Source organism: Terrapene carolina, unplaced genomic scaffold (genome assembly GCF_002925995.2).
Source record: "Terrapene carolina triunguis isolate 2854851 unplaced genomic scaffold, T_m_triunguis-2.0 Scaffold199, whole genome shotgun sequence".
NCBI lineage: Eukaryota > Metazoa > Chordata > Testudines > Emydidae > Terrapene > Terrapene triunguis.
Genome location: NW_020664550.1, coordinates 1,950,712 through 1,973,810, shown reverse-complemented (window position 1 = coordinate 1,973,810; position 23,099 = coordinate 1,950,712). Strand labels below are relative to the sequence as shown.

The 23,099-nt window shown below is 49.0% G+C and overlaps 2 protein-coding genes across 2 annotated transcripts in view; both read left to right on the top strand.

Moving 5' to 3' along the window:
• Positions 1 to 1,200, top strand: part of LOC112118404 (neurofascin) — a 100,699-nt gene extending 99,499 nt beyond the window's left edge. The window contains exon 30 of the mRNA XM_024216694.3: positions 475 to 1,200. Within this exon, the coding sequence (XP_024072462.2) occupies positions 475 to 703 (229 nt within the window). The 3' untranslated portion in view covers positions 704 to 1,200. The remainder of the gene's footprint in view (positions 1 to 474) is intronic.
• Positions 1,201 to 21,924: 20,724 nt separating this feature from the next.
• The window catches only part of LOC113407155 (contactin-2), a 46,158-nt gene continuing 44,983 nt past the window's right edge, over positions 21,925 to 23,099 (top strand). The window contains exon 1 of the mRNA XM_026655258.1: positions 21,925 to 21,966. The gene's annotated coding sequence lies outside the window, so the exon portion shown is untranslated. The remainder of the gene's footprint in view (positions 21,967 to 23,099) is intronic.

Genomic DNA, 23,099 nt, shown 5'->3' with positions numbered 1-23,099 from the left:
AATCTGAAAGTGAAACTCACTAGACAGAAAAGTGGAACCAACTATTTTACTGTCCAAGGATGACTGAAATGCAAAAAGTAAATAGAGAGGATAAACAATTAAAAGGAAAAAAAATTGTAATGTTCTTCCCGATTGATTGAGCAAAGGATTATCTATAAACTAGGTAAGGACATTTGTTTTCCTTAAAAAAAATAAAATAAAAATGAGGCTGGGTTTTCAAAAAAGTTAAGTGTGCAAACTGCACATGCAGCTGTGTGCTTAATATAAGCAGGCAATTACTGCAGCTGTATTTGCATAGCAGGGGAATTGTGACTAGCCATTTGCAGTTACAGCAGCCTGATTTGTTTGTACATTTGAATCTTGTAAGCAAACACACTGGATTTTATTTGAGAAACCAGCCCCCAGTTTTTAACAGTGTCCCTTGAACGCCACACTGTCAATTCTTACTGTGTGTATCTGTCTTCTGCCATCCAGCGATGAAGACAACAAGGAACCACCAGGCAGCCACACCTCCTTGGACGGCACCATAAAGCAGGAAAGCGACGATAGCTTGGTGGATTATGGAGAGGGGGGCGAAGGGCAGTTCAACGAGGACGGCTCCTTTATTGGCCAGTACACAGTCAAGAAGGACAAGGAGGAGACAGAAGGCAACGAGAGTTCGGAAGCCACATCCCCCGTCAATGCTATCTACTCCCTGGCGTAACAAAATACATTGAAACCACAACGACAAATATATACCTAGCCGATGGGGGTAAAACCGCCGCCACCAACAGGAACCCGAGTATGAAAAAAAAAAAAACAATGAAAAAAGATCAAACAAAAACAGAACAGTCCAGTCCAGTCCAATGCCATCCTATCCTTAGCAAACAAGTGAATGGCAAGGATTCATGGGGTGCTAACGTGTTGTAGCTGTAGCTGAAATCTGAGCTGAACCAAAGGGGCCAGAGGAAAAGCAGGACGCACAGGTTCTACACCCTGGGCTTTAGAACTTGGACCGCCAACCCCTCCCCATGTCTTCTTTTTTAGACCATGTTAACCTCTCTTTGGTTAACCATTTACACTGCTGAGGTTTCTGGTTTTTTCCTTTTTTGGGGTTCAAAGTTATTTTTCTTGGAGAAAGGTCCCAAATCAGAGAAAGGGGGATGGGGATACAAGGCCTCCACACAAGGAAGCAGGAGGGGTCAATCAGCTAGGAATAGAAACAACACGTTACTGTATTAACGGGACATTCTCTGGGACTGTATTTGAGATGGACGTCTTTACAGCCAACACCTCGCTCATAACGCCTCCGAAACAAGTCAGCACCGCAAAGACCCTTCCTGTAAGGTGAAGCAGCGCTGGGGCCCCAGAGGAAGACTATGCCCGTGAGGTTTTCATTGGTGCGGTTGGATTTGTGTTATACCTCTTATTAATGCTAAACATCCACATTGGGTTCTGTCACCAAGGAACCGATGGGTGAGATTACCCTGCGTCCATGCTACTTAGCAACAGTTTTGGGGGTTTTTTTTAAAGGGATGTTGGGGAAGAAATGTAGGACTTGATTGAAGACAGACAGATGCAGCTCACCTGACTCCAAGCGACTGCTCAGCCACTGGATAAATGTAGGAGACTCTTATTTTATAAGAGAAAAATATAACCCCGCAAACCCCACTACTTTTAAGGAAAAACCCATAAATCAGTGGGAAGCAAAGAGGAAGGACCAGTATTAACATAGGAAAAAGGGACTAAGGGTTGATATCATATATCCAGTCATGAAAAGATGGCACCTAACAGCCATGGGGGTGGGTAAAAGAACAAATTATATTAACCCAGCATTGCAGCTGCTGCTAAGCAACTTGAAAGTTTCAGGGATGCCCAGGCCTGTAAATGGCAAAGACGCAGGACATGGGATCTCCTTCCACATTATTCTGATCAATAGGGTGTCATTCAATTTGTTCTCAGTTCGAAATCTCCTCTTAGCCTGGTGCAGCGGCCTTTTCCCCTTCGATCAATCACCCCACAGGAGAAATTTCCATGTGCTTAAGGCTGCATGTGGAACACTCATCCGTTTTGTTATTTCCATATCAAGACAACTCAGTTCAGCTAACCTGCTAATACGCTGTAATAACATGTCTTTATAGGAAGTTCTATCATTACAATGCTCTTCCATATGCCTTATACAGCTTCAAACTTCCCCTGAAGTTTAATAAACTAAGAATATTCACCCACAGCTTAAGCCCCTGACGTGAGTCTGTCAGTCCACTAGGAATAAGGATGCCTGTGCAGCCCTTCCAGCTGAGAAAGCATGGATCATTGTAGAAGATAGAGTTTTATAATAGCCCGTACTTAGTGGCAAATGCCGTGTGTCTTCTCCCCATCTCGTGCACTTTTGAAACCAAAGGTACCTTTGCTGAGAGAGATCAGATGACTTCAGACAGTTTCACACTTATACAACGTTAAGCAGGGTTTTTGTTTTTTAACTGAAGAAGATGGTTCTGTTGGACATAATGGACTAAATGCAGTAGGATTCATACAATTGTTTTAGCTTCAAGCTACTTTGCTACAAAGACATCTTGCTAACAAAGATGTTTCTACTAAAAGGGATAGTTTAGACACAATGTTTGCCACATTCCCTAAAGCTGCCATGATATTTAACAGCTCAACTATTTTGCATTTCTAAGAAAGAAACCCAAACTAGGTCCATTCCTATGTAACACACACAGTCAAATCAAGCAAAGAAACAGAAGGGAGAGTTTAGCTGTGGCAAAGAAGTTAGATGCACCATGTGAATCAGAATGGGTCACAGACTGCTGATAAAGGACTGCCAAAGCTGCCTCCTACGCATAGGGTTACTCCTGCTAACATGGTCTAAGCCACAAAGGAAATCACCTGCCACGGTAGTTCACTTTTTCCTTTAGAGGGAGAAAAATCGTAACCATCACTCTGTTACTGTCAATGTAAATGCATTATACCCAGAGGCTTAATTGTAATGGACTCAGCTGGCACTGTTCCATAGCAAGGGGAGACCCATAACACTCACTTCCAGGGAAGAAAGCAGCCACCTCTGAACAGTTTATAACACACTAAGCCAAATTTTAAATAGTGCTGAGTTTAAGAGGGCATGTGGTGTACACGTCTGGGATCATCATTTAAAGCGATGCTGTACACACAGGCCAAATCACTGGTGTAACAGCCTCCCCACCCACCCACCCAGGAACATCACAGGGAATGTACCTAGGAACCACCAAAAGCACATGCCTCTGTCATTTGAGCTAAAGGAGTGCCTCCATTGGCGGGTAGCAATAGGAAGTTTTTATCCTCTCTCTGGACCAGCCACTAGAGGGGGATGAGACACAATTAATCACCGTATTACACCTGCACCCTTATGGAGTTGCAAGGGTGTTATTGAGAGCAGCTTGGCCTGTGATTCACACCCACTATGTTCTGTCCCTGTGAATCACTTTACTGAGCCACCTACATAGCATCTGTTTGGAAAAGGAAAGAGAAGTGCTTCGCTCTGTGGCTATTTCACACATTGCTCACTAAAGCCACCATAACATTCCTAGATCAGCAGAGACTAGAGATGGTTACCTCAAAAAGACCAGATGAGTCAGGTTCCTGACACCTCAGCATACAGAACCTTGACACCGTGTTCCTTGCTCCTTGAGTAACCACAAAAGAGAAAAAAAATGTAGGAGGAAATGGACAAAATGTATCGCTGGTTTAACTCCACTGAAGTCAATGTTACCCCAGAAATTGATCTGAATCTAAAAAAGAAAGCCAAGCGCAGAGCACACATCCTTTATGGAGAAGTCCTGTACCATTTACTAAGGATGAAAATAAGGGTCTATTGAAATGGAGTACGGATCTCTGGAAATTAAAAAGCTATAGGATGTAGTAAAACATCTGTATGGGTTTTTTTGTTTGTTTTTTTTTTGAAGCAGCCTCTAAAGCAGGGGTTCTCAACCTTTTTCTTTCTGAGGCCCCTCCCAACACACTATCAAAACTCCACGACCCAGCTGTGCCACAACTGTTTTTCTGCATATAAAAGCCACGGCTGGCGTAGCAAGCAGGGCAATTGCCTGGGGCCTCACACCACAGGGGAGACCCACAAAGCTAAGTTGCGCAGGCTTTGGCTTCAGCCCCGAGTGGTGGGACTCGGGGCCCCTGGTTGCAGTCCTGTGCAGCGGGGCTTTGGTTTTCTGCCCTGGGCTCCAGCAAGTCTAACACTGGCCATGCTTGCCGGACCACCTGAAACCTGCCTGTGGCCCCCCAGGGGGGCCCAGACCCCTGGCTGAGAACCACTGCTCTAGAGTTTTGCAGCAGGCACACGTAATTCTCTTTTAAAATCTATAGGGAGGTTCACAAACCTACACAGAGCATAACATTTCCTATTATATTCCATAGGTCTTTTCCATAAAGGTTTATTAGGTGTTTCCCCAAAGCCATCTGACTGAAGGCTAATTAGAATTTTGGTGGCTAAGTTAATACATGTGCATGACTTCTACGAGACCTTACTGTAAAATCACCACAGTGGCCCTAGAGCTATTAACAATGCCGGCATCAAATATGTTTTTAGTTGGGTAGATGATAAGCCATTAAGATGACCTATGGAGCTGCACTGCAGGAGACATACTGCAGGAAACAGTCATGCTCTGTCTCCCCCGAGATGGACTGGATGAGCTAATAGGTCTTGTTCATCTATAATACCTGGCTGTCCAAAGAGGTCTGTGCAATGCAAACAATCCAGATTCTCTCTCTTTTGCCCTTGTGGGGGATTCATCCAAGTCACCAGGCTGGTCTGTGCACCATGGCCTCAGGTAGGCAGAGCCCATCAGCTACGGAGCACTCTCAGGTGCCCAGGGCATATGCTGCGGTGTGCAGCCAGAGGGGCACACTGCTCCCATTCTGAAGGTCAACCAAACACCCCACCATGTGGTGTGTCTGACCAACTGAGCCATCCCGCCTATGATGCCAAAAGGGCATAGAAAGAACATACATGTAAACTGGCCTTGCACCGTCCACTCCTCTAAGCATGCCCTCTGCTGGTGAAGGCAGCATTTCCCCTAAACAATCTGGTTCTACATCCAGACGCAGGCAGCGCTTTCAACTGCCCTGTCACTCAAGCCCTGTCCTGCTTGAAACTGGCAGCTCTTTTGTTAAAATTTGTAATTGGTGGAAGACATGAGGAACTAGAGAAGGGCCTGAACCAAAATCTCAGATCTGAGCACGCTCAGAAGCCTGAGAAAAGTCCAGATCTAGATCCAAACTTAGCAAGTCTGGACCCACTTCTGTAACATGGCAAACTAAAACCATATATATACTTGGGGAAGCTTAGCTATACACTCCATTGCTAAGGCCCCGTTGTACCCAACGCCCGGGGAAAAGCTCTGTAGCTGTTTGAAATGTGGCCTTATGAGAGCAAGCTGCTGTTCCTTCTCCAGCAGATCCAGTGTGCATAAACGATGGGAGAGAAACAGGAGCTACATAGGCATGATATTGAGGCTGCTCCTAATTTTCCTTAGAGACAGTAAATATAGGAGTTGGATCGATTGTGTTATGGAATGACAGCTCATACTCTTGAAATCCTGCTTTCAGAAATGCTATTGAAGTCTAAATTGCCTGGAAACTACCTAGGTCATCCCACTCCTCACACCCACACATTTCCCCCTTCCCGCATTTCCACCCTGCAAAAAATGACCCGGAGGTCAACTGTTCTACTAAGTTTCTGACCACAGAGATTGATCGGCCTATTATGAATTGTGTTTAAGTGACTAAACAAGATGCAACCCATTACTTGTCAGAGACATCCTGCTGTAGATATTTGGGGGGGACAGCTAAGAAGGTGGGGGAAGCATTATTGACCTTCATTAGGATTTTGTCTCTTGTTATATGCTTTACCTGACCAGCAGCACTCAGTCGATCCATCGTGGCCTTTTCCCATCCACGCTAGCAGCTGTCCTGACCCGGGAAGAATTCTGAGGCACTGAATTCATTTCCTGGAACGTAGCCAGATGCAAAGGGCGTGTCCTAGAACAGCACTGATTGCCACCTGTAACAATGTGCATTGTACCAGGTTAATTCTGTACTAGCAGTGAAAGATTTCAGTGAAGCAATAAAAAATAAAACCTTGTACAAATGAAAAACGTCGTGTTTCGTGCACTACAACAACCCATTTTATTAAAGGAAATAATAATGCTTTTCCAATTCTTAAACACTCCACTATATCAGTGGCTTTCCCTTTGCCCAGCAACGCCCATCTCTCCATGTGTTCTTTTCAAGTGGGCATTGTTCTCGGATTGTGATATCAATTGCAGTCCGAACCCATGTCATATCTGCAAAACAGATTTCTTCCTTTGCACAACGGAGTTTTAAGCATTCATTTCCACAGCTCGTGTTGGAAAGAAAACATTGGACTATGGTTTTCAGTTTTGTTTTGTTTTTCATTTGTAAATATTTAACCCCCATCTCTGTCTAAAACCTCCTGGTCGTTCTAATACATTCTAAGTATTTATTTGCCTTTTTTAAAAAGAAAACACAATTATTTTGTGTTAATCTACTCCCCCACTCCCCCCCCCCCCCCGTGATAAATGCATATCTGAGGCTGTAAAGAAAGGCTTACGGCAAGACGATTTATGGACTATAGAGAAATGTTTAATATATAAACTGACTGCATGAGCAATGAAAAAGGCCAAAATATTCAGTTATCTTTTGGGGGGGGGGGGAGGGTAAGAATCACTGTAAAAAACTGATTCTTTTGTATAGAGAACACTAAACATATAATAAAAACATTGTTCAAAACTGAATCTAAGCCTGAGATTTGTTTCCATCCTACTCCAAAGGGGAAACAGGGCCCCCATTATGGATCAGATGTTGCTCAGTAAGGGTCAGACTGTTACCTGGGGTGGGGGAGTGTGTGTAAGAGAGCATCAAGTGCCCCTTATTCCCCTGCACTCTCTACCTTTATTGCTGGTAATAAGAATAATACCACCTAGCTCTTCTATAGTGCTTTTCATCAGTACAACTCAAACTGTTTTACGAAGCAGGTTGGTGTCATTAGCCCCAGTCTACAGAAGGAGAAACTGAGGCACGGAGCGGAGAAGTGATTTGCCCAAGACTACGCAGCTGGTCGGTAACAGATCTGGGAATAGAATCCAGATCCTCCTGCGGCTCAATCCTGTGCTCGGTCTAGTAGGCCACACTGCCTACCGGAGTGGATGCATGCTCCACAGGGCCACTTCTCTCCTTCCCAAGCGAAGAGAGCAAGCAAGCATTGGGAAAACTCCATCCCCCACAACGTTCCAGCTGGGCTGGCATGGCAGGGAAAGCAATCTGTCCTAAGCAGAGAACTAGCACAGGGTACTTCCCCCCCACGCAGCAAGGAGAAACCAGGGACCAAATAACACTTCTGAATCGCACAGCAGGTCTACATTTCAGACGGGGTGATATACCCACGCTGGCTCGGATCAATCTAGCGTACTAAAACCAGAGTGTAGCCACAGCGGTGCGAGCAGCAGGAGGGGCTACCCACCCTGAGTATATGCCTAGCATCTTGGAAAGGAATGCACTGGAAGCAGCTAGCCTCCCTGCCACTCGCATTGAGCTATTGCGCTAAAAGTACCATAGCCACGGCAGTGCGAGGAGCGCGGGGATGTCTCCTTCAGCTGGGCACCCCCAGATTGACTTGCAGACATACCCACAATCTGCTCTTTGGACAGTTCAACATGACAAAGCTGCAACTGCACCTTAAAGATGGAACTGCGTCACCCCTCGTCCTATTGACTAGTGCCTCATCTCACGGGCAGTCCCAAGGATTCCAGTGGGACTTGCAGTACCCTTAGGTTCAACTCAGCAGGAGCAAAGGGGGACTAACTGGACCCTACATGACTAGAGCAGGCGAACTGTTCTGTTTGACGAGGCAGGTCACTGTATTAGGATAGCCACGCGTCTTTGGTGGATTTGGGGGCACCACACCAGAGGCTGTTGAGATTCCATCAGCCAAGAACATCTGCTGCTGTAACCTGCTGTGCCAGGCACTGAAGCCATTACCAAAACAATGTGATGCGCTGCTGGCTGAAGACCCCTCCTAGTCCCTGTAATGCCTAGGTCACTGCTGTGCCTGAGAATGAAACGCATAACAAGGAGGCACACGGGAAGCTCCATGTCACGTTGTGTGGCTTATGTTACGTGGACGATCTGAAGGACCATCGGCGCCGTCCTTGTGCTGAAGAGCAGCACGGCTACAGACAGGCAAACCTCACGCTCACCCCGAATGCTCACATCCAGGGGTGCTGCAGTACAGGTTTAGCAACAATGCTCCCTGCCCTTCTGCCACATCAGGGAAGCGTTTGCAGGATGCTTTCCCTTCGTTGACAGAAGAAAGTTACAGCACAGGGAAGTCGTTGATGATCCACAACTGAACGGATTACCCCTGGACATATTAGCTACTGGGAGAGCAGGACCCGGGGAATGGTAAATCTGTATAGGCACCAGGGAGAGCTTGGATTAAATTCCACCTCCCATCTGACCTTCCGGAAAATTACATTAAGAGATGTTGAGAAGCCAACAGATTAGAAGGATCCCAGTCCTTTTGAGAACGGGCATTCGCCACAGTGCTGCTCTCTTCAAATTCTTTCACGTGCAGCTGTTGCAGCCCTCGGGCAATTTCCTTTTGCTTGAACGGGCTATTAGTCGCCCACTGACTGAAGTTTTGGAGGAAAGGACAATTCACCTCAGGTTATTGGGAAGATGGTAGAATGGGGCTCTTTATCCAGATTGCAGGGCCCAATCACTTTCAGAGAGTCAGAGCTTTCCCCTGGCACTCATGAGAGGAGCGTCCATAGGCTAAAGCCCAGGAGTGCCGTCCCTTGATGATTTGAGGTTGGGAGCAGGGACGAGGGGAGGTCTAGGAAGCCCCGTAAGAACTCTGTTGCACCAGCTTGGTCTATATTGGGGGATTTGCCCCAGTTCCCACCACCAAGGTAGCTGCAAATCTCTAACGTGGACAGGCAAAGATTGCATTTTGCTCTGGTTCCACGCAGCCCGATTTCAAGGTGTGAGCATCACTGGTGCAAATAGCAACTTTGCAGTAAAGGTTTGAGGATTTACACGGGTATAGCTGCTCCAACGGCTGGAATCCCTAGTACACCCAAAGCATCGGGCACGTTTGCAAACTGCACCTCGCCCGGAGGCTTGACGAGTGCATCTGTCCCTGGATGGCAAAAGCTTTTTCTGTGCTGTCTTTTTTAATAGATTTGTTGGTATTTTTGGTTTAAATGGAAGGGAAAACCTCAGCCCGGTTCTCGGGGGACAGGCATCCACACCTCAGCAACCACCACAGCTAAGCCCCTCTGCTGGGCTCAGCAGAGGCCAAGGAATGAATGGGCCATGGAAATTTAACTCTCCATTCGCTCCTGGGGTGGCAGGTCTCTCCAGGACAGCAGTGAGGCACGTGGCCAGGGTGGTGCAGTGCTTTGCTCTGCAGCTCCCAAAGCTGGAATAGTTCTGTGGATTTAAAAAAAAAATAAAAAAGACGCTCTTATGTGCAGGGCCTAGCACAATGGGACCCCACTCTCAGCTGGGGCCTTTAAGTGCTTCCACAATATAAATAATAATACAATAACTTCAGTCCCCAAAGTTACCAAGCCAGCTTCCAGCCTGTCTCAGTCTCACACTCAATCATAGCAACAGGAAAGGAAACGTCCATTGCTCCTACAGTCACCTCTGTCCCTCATTAAGGGCCCAGTCCCCCAGTCCTCAGTAAAGACACCCACTGAAGTCACCTATTGTAGGACTGAGCTCTGACTGGTTTGTCTGACAAGGGCGGAGGAGGGAGGGCTGACTATCCTGTGTGTGTGGTTACTATCCATCAAGACATGGAAGGAGCTGTCAATCACGTGGCAACCCCTTAGGTTGGCTGACTATCCTGCATGTGTGGTTACTATCCATCAAGACATGGAAGGGGCTGTCAATCATGTGGCCAAAGGCAGAGTTTTCTTTGAGCAGAAATCACTGCACAATATTTATTTGCACAGAGTGGACAATAAAAGGTCTCATTTATGGTGTTCAAGCCCCACCAGCATGGTAAGAATATGTATACCTTGTATGTTATGCTAGCAGAATGAGCATCAGAATTCCCGGCTTTCATAACTGGCTCATGAAATATTATTGTTGGTAAAACTTGGCAGAGGAGACAGATCCAGAAAAAAACCATACATACATAAAACAAAGTGGCACAACAACATTTCCTCATTGTATGTATCCTGGAGAAAGAGCTCCCTGTACTCGTGCAAACGTGGGCAGTGCCTGAGTTTCAGAAAGATTTGTGCCATAAACCAGAGGGAAGGATCAAGCCCTAGAACAATAAACCACTGATGGATACATAGGAAGATGCTGTCTGGCCCTTGCCCAACTTATAGCGGTTTTTGTTTTCAAAGTTTTAACAATTTCCAAATGCTACAGTCCTGCATTATATGGGACGAGAGCCTACAAAATTCAGGGCCAGGTCCTCCGCTGGTGTACATGGGTGTGGTTTTGCTGCCTTCAGTGACTTTCTCCAGGATAGGCAGTGACTTTTATGGAGCTGCTCCCAGCAGAGGATTGGGGCCTGAATTCCTCAGGTAGCCAATCCATATAATGCGAGATTATAGCGTTTTGAAGACGAAACTATACGAAGCATGGTGACAACACAAAACAGAGCAGGAGGCTTTTATCAAAACTTTCCCATCATCGTTAATTGTCCTAATCGCTCCCTCCTGTCCTAAACGGGTAGGAATACTAGAAGTTTAACAGGCATAGTCACCATATTAAACAGACCAATCTAGGTGTCTGCCATCTTTTCTCTAGTGAGAAGTCTCAGGTCAATGCCAAATGCGGCTACCGATATTTATGCAATAACTTGCCACAAGGGGAAATTACTTCCTGATCCAAGCAGGTGAATATTTAGGCCCTGAAGTATGAGGATTAAGAGCCTCTCTCATTTTATCTAAATTGGGTATGTATTTCATAGCGGGGCATTTCCTCACATTTGTGTGCTTGTCTTTAGTTCCTTAACATTATTTTTAATATCATTTTTGTAATATTTGAATATCTACAATATTTCCCCCTTATGGACAAACATTCATGGATCCTGGGTTTTTTTTGCACTCACTTACAGTAGTGCATTCGTGTTTAGGGGGTGTGGGGTCTCATGCTAAATGTTCTGTCAGCTTTTTGTACCATATCCATCCAAACAAGAATGCAAGTTCCTCAGGGAACGTCTCACTCTGCATTTATAAAGTGACACACACTCTTTTGGCCCCTTATAAACAATGAGTAATAGTTTGGGCATTACTGTGTAAAAGACAGTGAATCCTTTTAGCAGCTCTGTGGTTTGCTCAACTATTCACTGAAATGGATTTGATCAGGCCGTTTAGAAGGCTCAATCCATCCTTTGTTATCCACTAAACTGGCCCCCGTTTTTTTCCCAGGCAAAGCAGCGCACACGCTGGCCAAGACTGTCAAGTGACTACACTGACTCAGGCACCTCTATTTTCGGAAGCACTGTAAAGGGCCTTATTTACAGTGGACAGGAGCTCAGCGCCTTCTGAAAAGTGGAGATCTTTAAGGTGTCTCAGTTTGAGTGCTGTCACAGGATGGGCTGGCCCTTTAAGGGATGCAAGCCCAGCCCCTCCTGTGCCCAGTTAGCCCCATCTGGGAGACGGCTAAGGCCAGGTGATAGCCCTGCAAGTCACCAGGTCCTCAGTTAAAAAGCAGGCAAACAGCTCAGTCAGGAAGGGACCAGCAGGGATATGCCAGGTCAGGGGAAAGGATCTGGGAGGGGGCTAAAGAGGCACAGGTGGGCTGATCCCTTAAAGGGCCAGCCCGCCCTGTGACCGGCACTCGCAATCACTTGCCAGTGCTGATAATCTTGGCAGTTGTCTTGATTAGGCCCTGATCCTGTGAGTGGCAGAGTGCCCTCAACTCCTGCTGAGGTCAACAGGAACTGAGAGCACACAGCACCCCACATTCAGCATCTTGCAGGCCTGGGCCCATCTTACAATAGATACCCACCAAGCCATGTGCCCCCTGGTATCTACCTATCCATGCTCCTGCATGGTCCACGGCACCGCGGCGTTGGAGTGTCTGCCAGAGCCACCAGGCCCAGGCAGGGGAGCTCTACTGACGCGTAGTTCTACAGAACAAGCGTCTGAGCCTGGCATGTCCCCTAGTGGGAGCCTTGGTTCATCTCTAAGATGAAGCCATTACAGTCCGGGGGATCTGTGGCATTCAGGTGGGTTGCACAACGAACGAGTCAGCCTAGGGCAGCATTTCTCCAGGACCGGTCCCGGAGATCTCCCTGACACCGTTTAGGAAGGCCCTTCAGAGCACTAGGAGAATAAGTTGTCTTCAAGACAGAGAGCATTGGAGGCATCCTGGGTAAATGGTATGAATTGCCATCTAGGCAAGGAGGAAGCAAGTGCTCCAAATATCAATGCCTGCCCACTCAAGCCAGTCACATCTCATTGCACTTCAGCCTTTCCAGTGCAAGATTCCTCTTTGCAACAGGTAGCCCTTGGATTGGTGACTTGCGCCCTTAATACAGCACCTCCACACGCTGGATTGGCACCCTGTCAGCTCCTTGGTAGGCAAGCACCATATGAAATGTTTAGCAGGTGGAAAGGCCCGTTTCCCAGAGACGGAATTAAACGAATCCCAGAGAGGCTGTCTTGTGCCCTCTCGGACAGGGAAGGTATTGCGCGAGACGGCTAGTTTCACACTTATTTTCTATCTTGCGCAGTTTTAAATGTTTGTGCCGCACGCACGTTCCAGCCTATAACAAGGGTTTCCTTTTTCCCTTATGGTTCAGAGAAGCCTGGCAATAATGGTGAACAGCATTTTCAAATAATTTGCACAGCTGTGTTACATTTCATCCAACACTCCCAAAGCGCCTCACTAACTACCTTTGTCACAAAAGCCTCTCAATGCCTCTGGGAAACGGGAGCATTATTATCCTCCTTTTACAGGGGACACACACAGGTGCAGGCCAGGATGGAACTTGCTCCCTGACATACAGCAGCCCTGTGGCAGAGCTGGGAGATACCCCAGAGTCCAGACTGCCGCATGCTCTTCTCTAACAACGCAGGACTCTCATCTGAGCACCAGCCTGGTGTGTGTTTCTTATACACAGGAGCGTAGGGGCAAACAGCGACTCCTTCAGTGGCACCACAGAGCCGGTGCTTGTAATCCATCCATTGAAGCTCAGGTAAAGGGCACACACGTTAAACAATCAGGCCAAACATGCCCCCGTGGAGCCGCAGCGGGATGACAGAGCCCTCCACTCCAGTCCCCACAGCTAACTCTGGTGGGGCAGGGAGAGCGCCGCAGCCCATGGGCTGGGTGCAGGCCAGGGGGTTGCTGGGGAAGGCACTGGGAGCAAGTTTCCTGGCCTCTGCTCAGCCGGAGGTAGGGGCATTGCCCGGGCCCCGGGCCCCCCCCACTGAGTTATCCGCAAGCTCTGAGGAGACATGGGTGCTGTGAGTCCCTACAGGTTGCGGGGCCCAGAGGCACATGCTCCCCACTCTCGTGACCCCAGCTCCCCAGGAGCTAGTGGGATTGGCTGCCCTGGCCCGGGGAGGTGGGGCTGGAAGTTCCTCCCAGAGGCAACATGTGGGGCAGTCACATGTCCCCCAGTGTACATTGTGCTCCCCTCCCAGTATCAGGAGTCATGAGGAGGAGGAAACTCGGGCATGTCAGCAAACATATGGAAGAGACAAGAGAGTCAGGGTTTATACTGGCTCCCTCCTCCTCCACACATCAGTCTCTGGGCCCAGGCCTGGCAGATGAGGGGGCGAGCGACGCCTCATCTCCCTCTTGGCCGACACAGTGTTTTTCATCCATTCCTGCCTTGCCTCTCTGGTGCTCTGCAGTGCTCTTAGCAGCAGATCCCCGGTGCAAAGCCTTGAAGTGGGGAGGCGGGGGAGATTATGGGGAGGTGGAGAACTCCATGAACAGAAGAGCCTATTTGGCTAATGAAGTTGTAATTGCTCCAAATCTCCCTAATAGGATGAAAGTATTAGAGCCTCTCATTCCCTCTGTGGCTGCAGTGGGTTCTCTCCCCACAAACACCTGAACTCTTCCCTTCGCTCTCCGCAATCCAGTATCTAAAATACTTGCAGTAGGTGCCCTGATAGCCCAGTGCTGTAGAAACTTAGCCGGACTGGAAGGATCGACTGACCAGCCCAGCTCCTCAAACCTTTTTGGATTTGAGGAGGCGGAAGGGAAAGGAATAGGGGGTCCTCAGCCCTGGACTGCCGAAGTAGAAATGGGATAAAAGCCCAGGAAACCCCAGAACACCACTTTGCACCATCTGTCAGGCAGTGTTTAAAGTGGCCTGGAAGGGTGTCTATCAAAATCTGGGAGCAGCAGCTTTGGTAAGACCCTGTTTAAAGTGCACCTCTCAGGTACTCAGCCCTGTTGTTTATTTAGTTGTTGGATCGCTTATTTTGCAGGGTCTGCTGCAACCCCTGGCAGAGCATAAGGGCAGGGTGCTTAGCGACGCTCCTCACCGCGGCTCAGAAAACACAACCTGGCCTGCACTCCTCCCACCATCTGTTCCAGTACGGCAGCATCCACACAAGAGAACTGGGGCACTGGCAACACCCCAAAGCCAGCCAGCCAGGCCCACGTGGGGTGTTCCTGACAGGGTGGGCCGGACCGCTAATTGACCCTCTTCCCCCATGCCAGGTGGGGTGAACCGGTCCTGGAGGTGCACCAAAGTGCTACAAATCAATGTCACATTTGAGGGGGCCTGGACTCTGAGGGTACATCTACACTGCCAAAAAAAAAACCAAAAAAAAACACGGGAGCAAGTCTCAGAACCTGAGTCAAATGACTCTGGCTCACACTGCAGGGCTAAAAGTGGCAGTGTAGCATTCCCGCTCGGGCTGGAGCCCAGGCTCTGAGACTCAGATCGGGGGGGGGGGGGGGGGTCTCACAGTCCAAGTTCCGACCTGAGCCCAAACGTCTACACAGCTCTTTTTAGGCCTGTAGCATGAGCCTGAATCACCTGACTCAAGCTGCGGCGGGGGGATTTCTGTTGTGCTGACGTACCCTCAGTGTAGATGGGCGGAAGAGACAACTGCAGACTGAACCCAGGGTTTCTCTCACTTCCTTTGCATTCAGTTCTGCTCAAGTCAATTTTGACCTTATCCCCCAGCCTCCAGCATCGCTGCGCTCCTCAAGGGCGTTTTGCACTCCCAACAGTGAGGACATGGATAACTGGTGAGAGTCAGCTGCGGGTGGACTTAGTTTGCTCCCTGGAGGGAAAACCACTTGGAAGCTCAGATTTACCATATACCAGATCAGACCACTGGTCCCATCGAGACTGGTAGCAACCTATCGGCAATGTTTCAGGAGAAGGCAGAAGCAACCAGATCCCTCATCTAAACTGGAGATAATAATTCTTCCTTACTTTACATGGAAGGATAATGGAAGTTAAAGTCATTGATATCTAGTTTCTACAGTGGTGGGGGCCATATGGGAGTGCCTATAAGTCATCCCCTTTTGAGGAGAACTCCCTGGACCCTCCAAAATATCAGATGATCCGAGGCAGCAGATCAGTAAAAAACACTCGGCCCACCTTCTCCTGCTGCCTCCATCATTTATAAAGGAAACACAAAATATTTATTAGCCAGAGGTGACTGATAATGGAACCATTCTTGTCTTTGCAATCAATACTGAGAGAGAGACGTGCACACATTAGCCACAGTCACTCTTTATGGCAGGATAACCATACCCACTTCTCCTCTGACCTCTGCCTACCCTCCCGGGAGTCTGGATCAATGTCAGCAGACTGCCTTAAATTACCCCGTTTGGTGGAACGCAGGCCTTAGTCTGTTTCCCATCACGCTAACCAAGAGCCATCCTCTCCGCCCCCCAGTGAGAGAGCATCAGATGACCACCACCTGAACCTCCCCAGCTGATTTGACAGTACTGATAGATTGCCACCTGCATGCCAACCAAAACTTGCTAAGAAAACCAAGCCCTTTGCAGCATGTGGGGAAAACCCTTGGGCAGCACTCATATCAGTGCCATTTGCGGGGAGGAAGCGGGTTGGTTTTTAGCTGTGATAACAGGGGGAAACAATTAGGCGTCTTCTGTATACTGGCTCCAGGACAAATTACAATCTGGGCAAATGCACTCTGCCTGAAATTCCTTCTGCAAAGCCTGCAGTGCCACTAATTTTACCTGCTCTCTGGAGGGAGCGAGAACGCCCATCTTAAAGAGACATGCTCCCCTCCAAAGGAAGGTGCCCAGATACCACAAGGATGGGCTCAATATAGGAAGCTAGACAGACAGGCAGAGTCTGCCTACGCTTGGTAAGCCTCTTCTAGTCTTTGCTGTCCATAAGAGTGGTTTTTCCTGCTCTCTCCATCTGTTCCATCCCCAGAACAAGCAACTCAGACAGCAGCATTAGCGTCTCCAACACTGCCCAGCCATTGTGCTTCAGGCTTGACTTGGAACAATCTCCGTCTCCATGGCCCATTCAAGGCTTTGGCCTCTCTGCTGAGAGGGGGATAATGAGTGATGTGGCCACTAGTCTGCCAGAACCTGAAATGAGACTCAAGAAACGTATTTCACTTGGGCCACACTGAGCTGGCCTGGGGCATCCAGTCCCATCCGCTGTCCTAGAGGAGAATATCCCATTGCCAACTCACTAAGACATCCCATTTGTTTTATAGAAGCTTTGCTTGTTCACCTGCCGTGGGCCGAACATCGGGTCAATATGGCAGGTGGCCCCGCACGCCTCTCTCCGAGGTCTCCCTCCTGCTACAAGGCAAAAGTAACTGGTGGCCAGATTCACAGAGTCTGAGGCCAGACGTGCTCATCTAGTCTGACCTCCTGCATAACCCAGGCCAGAGAACTGCCCCACAATAATTCCGAGAGCAGAGCTTCTAGAAAAACATCCCACCTTAATTTAAAAGTTGCCCGTGATGGAGAATTCACCACGACCCTTGGTAAATTGTTCCAGTGGTTAATTACCCTCCCTGTTAAACATTTACATCTTCTAGTCTGAATTTGTCTAGCTTCAGCTTCCAGCAATTGGATCGTGTTACACCTCTCTCTGCTAGAATGAAGAACCCATTATTAAATATTTACTCCTCATGTAGATACTAATATAATCAAGTCACCCCTTAACCTTCTCTTTGTTAAGCTAAATAGATTGAGCTCCTTGAGTCTAGCACTATAAGGCACGTTTCCTACTCCTCTCATGATTCCTGTGGGTCCTCTTTGACCCCTCTCTAATTATCAACATTCTTCGTGAATTGTGGGCACCAGAACTGGACACAGGAGTCGAGCAGCGGTTGCACCAACGTGGCAGGCAGCTCCACACTAGTCCTGCTACTAGGGCAAGGCTCCCTACTGACCACGTGGCAGCATCAGATCGCTTGCATGCCCCACGTCCTGCTCAGCACTTCTCACTTTGAAGTTGTGTGTGCAACACGCCACACCCGGGCTGGGCCAGGCCAGGCCAGATAAAAGCCCTATTACAGACATCACTAAGCAGAGCTGGCCTCCTTTCTATCCTGTGCTAAGCCTGCTTGCTCCCCTTGTAGTGGCAAAGGCCACAGGTTACTGCATGTCTCTGTGCACGGTATGATGCGCCCATTCTGATCTAGTAGCATTTCACATGCACTTTGCACAAAATGACTGCACAAGATGCACGGCCACGGAGAACCAGATCCTGTGTCTGTAAATCACAGTGTAAACTCACGGACTTATATAAATTATTACTATTGACACTGAAGCAATGATTCCCCAGTGGTTAAAAGCAGAGAAAGTGAGCAACCCTCCTCATACTGAGGCTATTAGTGCAAAGCACCAGAGACTGCTGTATGGAATCCACTCGCTGCCAAAAGCATTGACACTGTACGTGTGCAGAGATTAGGGTGACCAGATGTCCCGATTTTATAGGGACAGTCCCGATGTTTGGGCCTTTTTCTTATATAGGCTCCTATTTACCCCCCCCCCCCCACCACCTCGTCCCGATTTTTCACATTTGCTGTCTGGTCACCCTAGCAGAGATTTACTTCCAATCCAGATTCATCACCCTCCCCTGCTCGCCATGGAATGAAACTTCACTTATGTGTGGGAGTGGCAACAGTGACAATGTTCATCTGTCTATGTTATTTCTGTGAAGCCCCTCATCATAGTATACAAGCAGGGCCGGTTTTAGGACCTGCGGGGCCCAATTCCGCGGTCCGGGTCTTTGACGGCACTTCGGCGGTGGGGGGTCCGCTCCGCATCTTCCGCAGCACTGAAGGACCCCCGCCGCCGAAATGCTAAAGACCCCGGACCGGCCCACCCACGCTGCCGAAATGCCACCGAAGACCTCGGAGCGCCCCCCCCCTCCACCACCGAAATGCCGCCGAAGACCCCGGAGCAGATCCCCCCACCACCGCCGCCGGGTGAGCCTAAGGCGCGGGGCCCTCTTACCCGCAGGGCACGATTTCGGGGAATTGGCCTAAAGCCGGCCCTATGTACAAGTGCCAGCGACAGACAACACCTGTCAGCCTGAAGGGTCCAAAAAGCTCACCCAGAAACTGATAGACCAATTACAGTAGAACCTCAGAGTTACAAACACCTCGGGAATGGAGGTCGCTCCTAACTCTGAACAAAACCTTCTGGTTGTTCATTCAAAACTTTACAAATGAGCATTGACTTAATACAGCTTTGAAACTTTACTGTGCAGAAGAAAAATGCTTTTAACCATCTTAATTTAAAAAGAAACAAGCACAGAAACAGTTTCCTTAACTTATCAATCTTTTTTTAAACTTTCCCTTTTTTTATAGTTTACATTTAAGACAGTACTGGACTGTATTTGCCTTTTTGGGGAGATGGTCTCTGCTGCGGCCTGATTGTGTACTTCCAGTTCCAAATGAGGTGTGCGGTTCACCAGGCAGTTCGTAACTTTGAGGTTCTACTGTATACCCATCCACCAAGGAAATGCAGCTATATCTTGGGTGAAACGAAGCAGATGCTTAAGTGCACACAGCAACCCGGCACAACAGTTTAGAGCAAGAAGTGAAAAGGAATCTCGTATCCATTTTGAATCTGGAGGGAGAATTTAAGGAGACAGAATGTAGATACTTGTGTTGAAATTTGGTAGAGACACTGGGTTAACACCACAAAATACTGCAAAAAATGCCAGGGGATTTTCAACACTACCCTTAGTGCTCAGGTACTACAAAGGTGGGCAATACAGTATAGCCAAACCAATCAACCCTGGGTTTACATCTCATCTGAAAGTTAACTTGTGGAATTCACTCTTGCAGGAATTCAGCCAGTCAAACTCTGGCAATTGGCAGGACAGAGGAATGGATAGATACATGAGAGGAATACAGAACAAATGCACTCTTGTTTTGTAACATCTTGTTTTTCCCCTTTGCGAGAGGACCCGCTAAGTTGCAAAACAACTTTCCTCCTTCCCACTCCCACGTGGCTGGAGGACGCCGGACTTCTGGAGCCCCGCCAATCAATACAGAGACACTAATGCATTAATTACTCTTCTGTAATGGCAGGCCATTAATGAATGGACAGACCCAAACCTGGTCTCTACATTATTAATGATCCTACACTGGAGTAGGGAGGGCCAGAAGGAATGGATAGAAAGTGAGGGGGGGTCTCTGCAACCTTCCCCCGTCTCCCCCGCCCAATCCAGAAACGTGCACAGTCTGAGTTGAGAGCTGTTTGATTAGCCACCCTAAGTTGTGTTGCCATTGGATGGGAGTTGAGGGCATATTCATCATTGCCCAGCACGCCCCGAGGGCTGTGCGGAGAGTTCCCATCTGGGAGCAGTGTCCAGTTTCACCATGTGCTTTGCAGCATGGTGGAATATATTAATTAGCACAGGGGAGCGGAGGCGGCGGCCAGGCCAAAGTCATGATGCCGCTCCGGGTGGTAGCGACAGCCAGTGGTTATCATCTACAGCTGCTTGGGGAGGAGGGGTGTGTGAAATGAGTCTGGGATCTCAATCTAACCCCCGCAGGGACAAATGTCTACATCACAAAACCAACCAGCACCCATTTGGGCAGTCTCAGCAGAGAGGCCAAGGACGGATGGACCGTGGAGAGTGAATTCCTGTCTCGCCCTACAGAGGGATCTCTCCAGGGTGGAAGCGAGGTGGGCAGCCCTGCCCTGACGCCTGTGCTGCACCTGACGCCTCCCGTCTCCATGGCTTGTGGAGAAAAATCCTGAGCCAAATTCACAGCCTGGTGGAAGCCGACACAGCTCTGTTGAAGTCAGCGGCCTCGCACCTGCTTACACCAGGGTCCCAGTGCCCTCTGCCATGCTCTGGCCATGTAAACATATGAACGGAAAGACCTGAATGTGGGGGCAGAGGGATACTCTGCTTTTATTCTCCATATTCATCTTATTTCTGATTTGGGGAGGATAAATATTTTCAGTTGCTAGCAGAAAAAAAAAAAAGGTTTGAACCTTAGTTCAACCAGTGACTGTGTGTGCAGGTCCCCTGGACGCAGCATGCTTTGAAATCCCCCTCGCTCTGGGGTTTCAGTGCCCTCGGGGCACCGTGGAGCAGATTTGCTAACTCACGGGCATCCCTGCCCCATTACACACAGAACGGTTTTACCGTGATAAACGTCTCACCTCCCCCTTGTATCTCTGACAGCTACAGAGGAGGAAGGATGGGCTCATTGTTAAGGCACTGGGCTGGGAACAGGAGATGTGCATTCAATTCCCAGCTCAGCCACAGCCTCCCTGTAGGACCTTGGGCAAGTCATTTAAATGCTCTGTGCCTCAGTCCCCCATCTGCAGCTTGGGATAGTGATCCTTCCCTCCCTATCTCCCAAGGCTGCTGGGAAGATAAATCCATTACTGTCTGTGAGGTGCTCAGACACCCCTGCCAGGGGGGGCAGACATACGTCTAGACAAAAATAAAATTTCCAAGGACGCCTGTCAGCTGAGATCACTACAGCACCTGCTTCTGGTGCAAAGCGGAGACCCCAGCTTCTGTAGGCAGCAGAAACAATCCCGAACCCCAGCCCTCCCGGAACATGAGAGGAAGTTTATGAACTGGGTCCGAGCTTTGACGTTAGCCCTCTCTCTGTAATGGGGCAGAACTGGAACTTGCCCCTCTCCCCCCACATACCTGTGGAAAATTTGGATCTGAATGTATTTTTAAGAGATGGGCCTGAGATCTACAGTCTATTCCCTTCCTCCCCAACTCCAAGTAAACTTGGCTGCAAGCAGAGTTTCTCCCTCACCAGCAGCATGTCACAAGGTGTTGAGCTGACAAATCAAGGCTTGCATAATTCTGTGCCCTGCTCAGTGGGGTTCCTCAAGATCTCAATCTAAGGGGGTTCCACTGTGTCTATTACCCGGTAATACATTTTGTGAGGCATGACTCTCCCCTGGCAAATTCACCTTCACATCCCAGCCCGGAACACGGAGCCCTTCACTTCCCAGTTCACACCCTGGAATTCTAACCCTTCACTTGCTTCTCCCGCGCACCATGTGCCTCCCTCTGCCCTACTGATGGGGTGAGGAGCCGGAGACAATCAATACGGGGCAGGGGTTTTCTGATCCAGGCTGATGAGAGCAGCAGCAGCTCAGGCTGAGGCAGAGCATGAATTATGTATGATGCTGCAAGTCGCCCTCCCTCTCTGACTGGTCCTTGGACCAAGGCAAATGAGGTAAAGACAGAGAGCGAGCGAGAGACCACTCTCCAGGGACCCAGAGTGTTGGCTGAGAGGGAGCGAGCGAGCAGGGGAGGGCGGGGAGGGAGGAGCACATCCTTATGCAGAGATGCTGCAGTGGCTTTGGGCACACACAGGCAAGCAGCAGCACAAAGCAAGAACTCGCCTGAAGGAGGAGGGCGGGCAGGAGAGAGGAAGGTTGTTGCAGCATCGAGGGCTCTAGGATCTCTCCTGCATACACGCCACGCACACGCGCACACACATCACCACACGTGTCATCCAGCCCAAGGTAAGTGGTCTCTCTCTGCTTCTCTGCGCCTTGATTCGAGGTGGGGGGGAGAATTATCTGGATTTCAGGGAACCATTTCTAAGCCAAGCTAACTTTCAGTGACCCCGGGGTGATGCTCATCTTTTCCAGGGAATATGGCATGGGTAACACCTCCTAGGGCACCTGCAAGCCACCCACCAGCTCCATAAGGGGATGGTCTAAAGCTACAGCGTGGGGCCGGTTTTGTGCGTTTATCAGATGGTGATCATTTTGCAGGAAATGCAGGCACTGGCTGTGCTGGAAAAGGGATGGGGGTGGAGTGCGTGTGTGTGGGAAGGGGGGAATCCAAAGAACATGTCCAGGAATGTGTCAGTTCTGGTGGAGGACTAGAGAGACCCTCATCCAGCAATTTAAAAACCAACAGGGATGTAAAGCAGAGGCTGCTTGTGTGGAATAGTGCTGGGTTTTACTGCCCTGCTTTCACGGTGTGGTATTACGCTGGGGGTGGCACTTTAAAGAGACCATTGCTATGATCACAGCTCCTGAATTTCTGATTCAGAGGGCAGGGAGCATAGAGAGCGGCTCACCAAGGCAATGCTCCTGCCCACTCTGTAGAACTCTGTAGGCTTGTACTAGGGTGACCAGATGTCCCGATTTTATAGGGACAGTCCCGATTTTTGGATCTTTTTCTTATATAGGCTCCTATTATCCCTCACCCCCTGTCCTGATTTTTCACACTTGCTGTCTGGACACCCTAGCTTGCACCCAAGGCAGCTTGTAAACATAAGCTGGGAGAGATCTGGAGCAGGGTGCAGGCAGAGGGGTGTGGTGAACCTGAGTTCTCTACTGCACTAAGAGGGGATCAGAAAGACCATGGCCACCAGCGTCCCTCCTCCTGTCCCTGCGCCTAATTAGGACCCTCAGGCAGGAGGGCAAAAGTTCAGGCTCTTCTGTGTGCACAGAGGATACTTGTCCATGCTTCAGGCCGGTGAGGGCTTATGTAACGTGTCTGGGTACTACAAAGTGCTACAGCTGCACAGGGCGCTGGTGGGGCCACAGTGATTTTCAGTGGGGCTTGCCTGAATTAAGTCACTGATAAAAGCCTCAATACTGGGCCTGCAACATCAAGCAGGAGCGAGGACAGAGGGATGGAT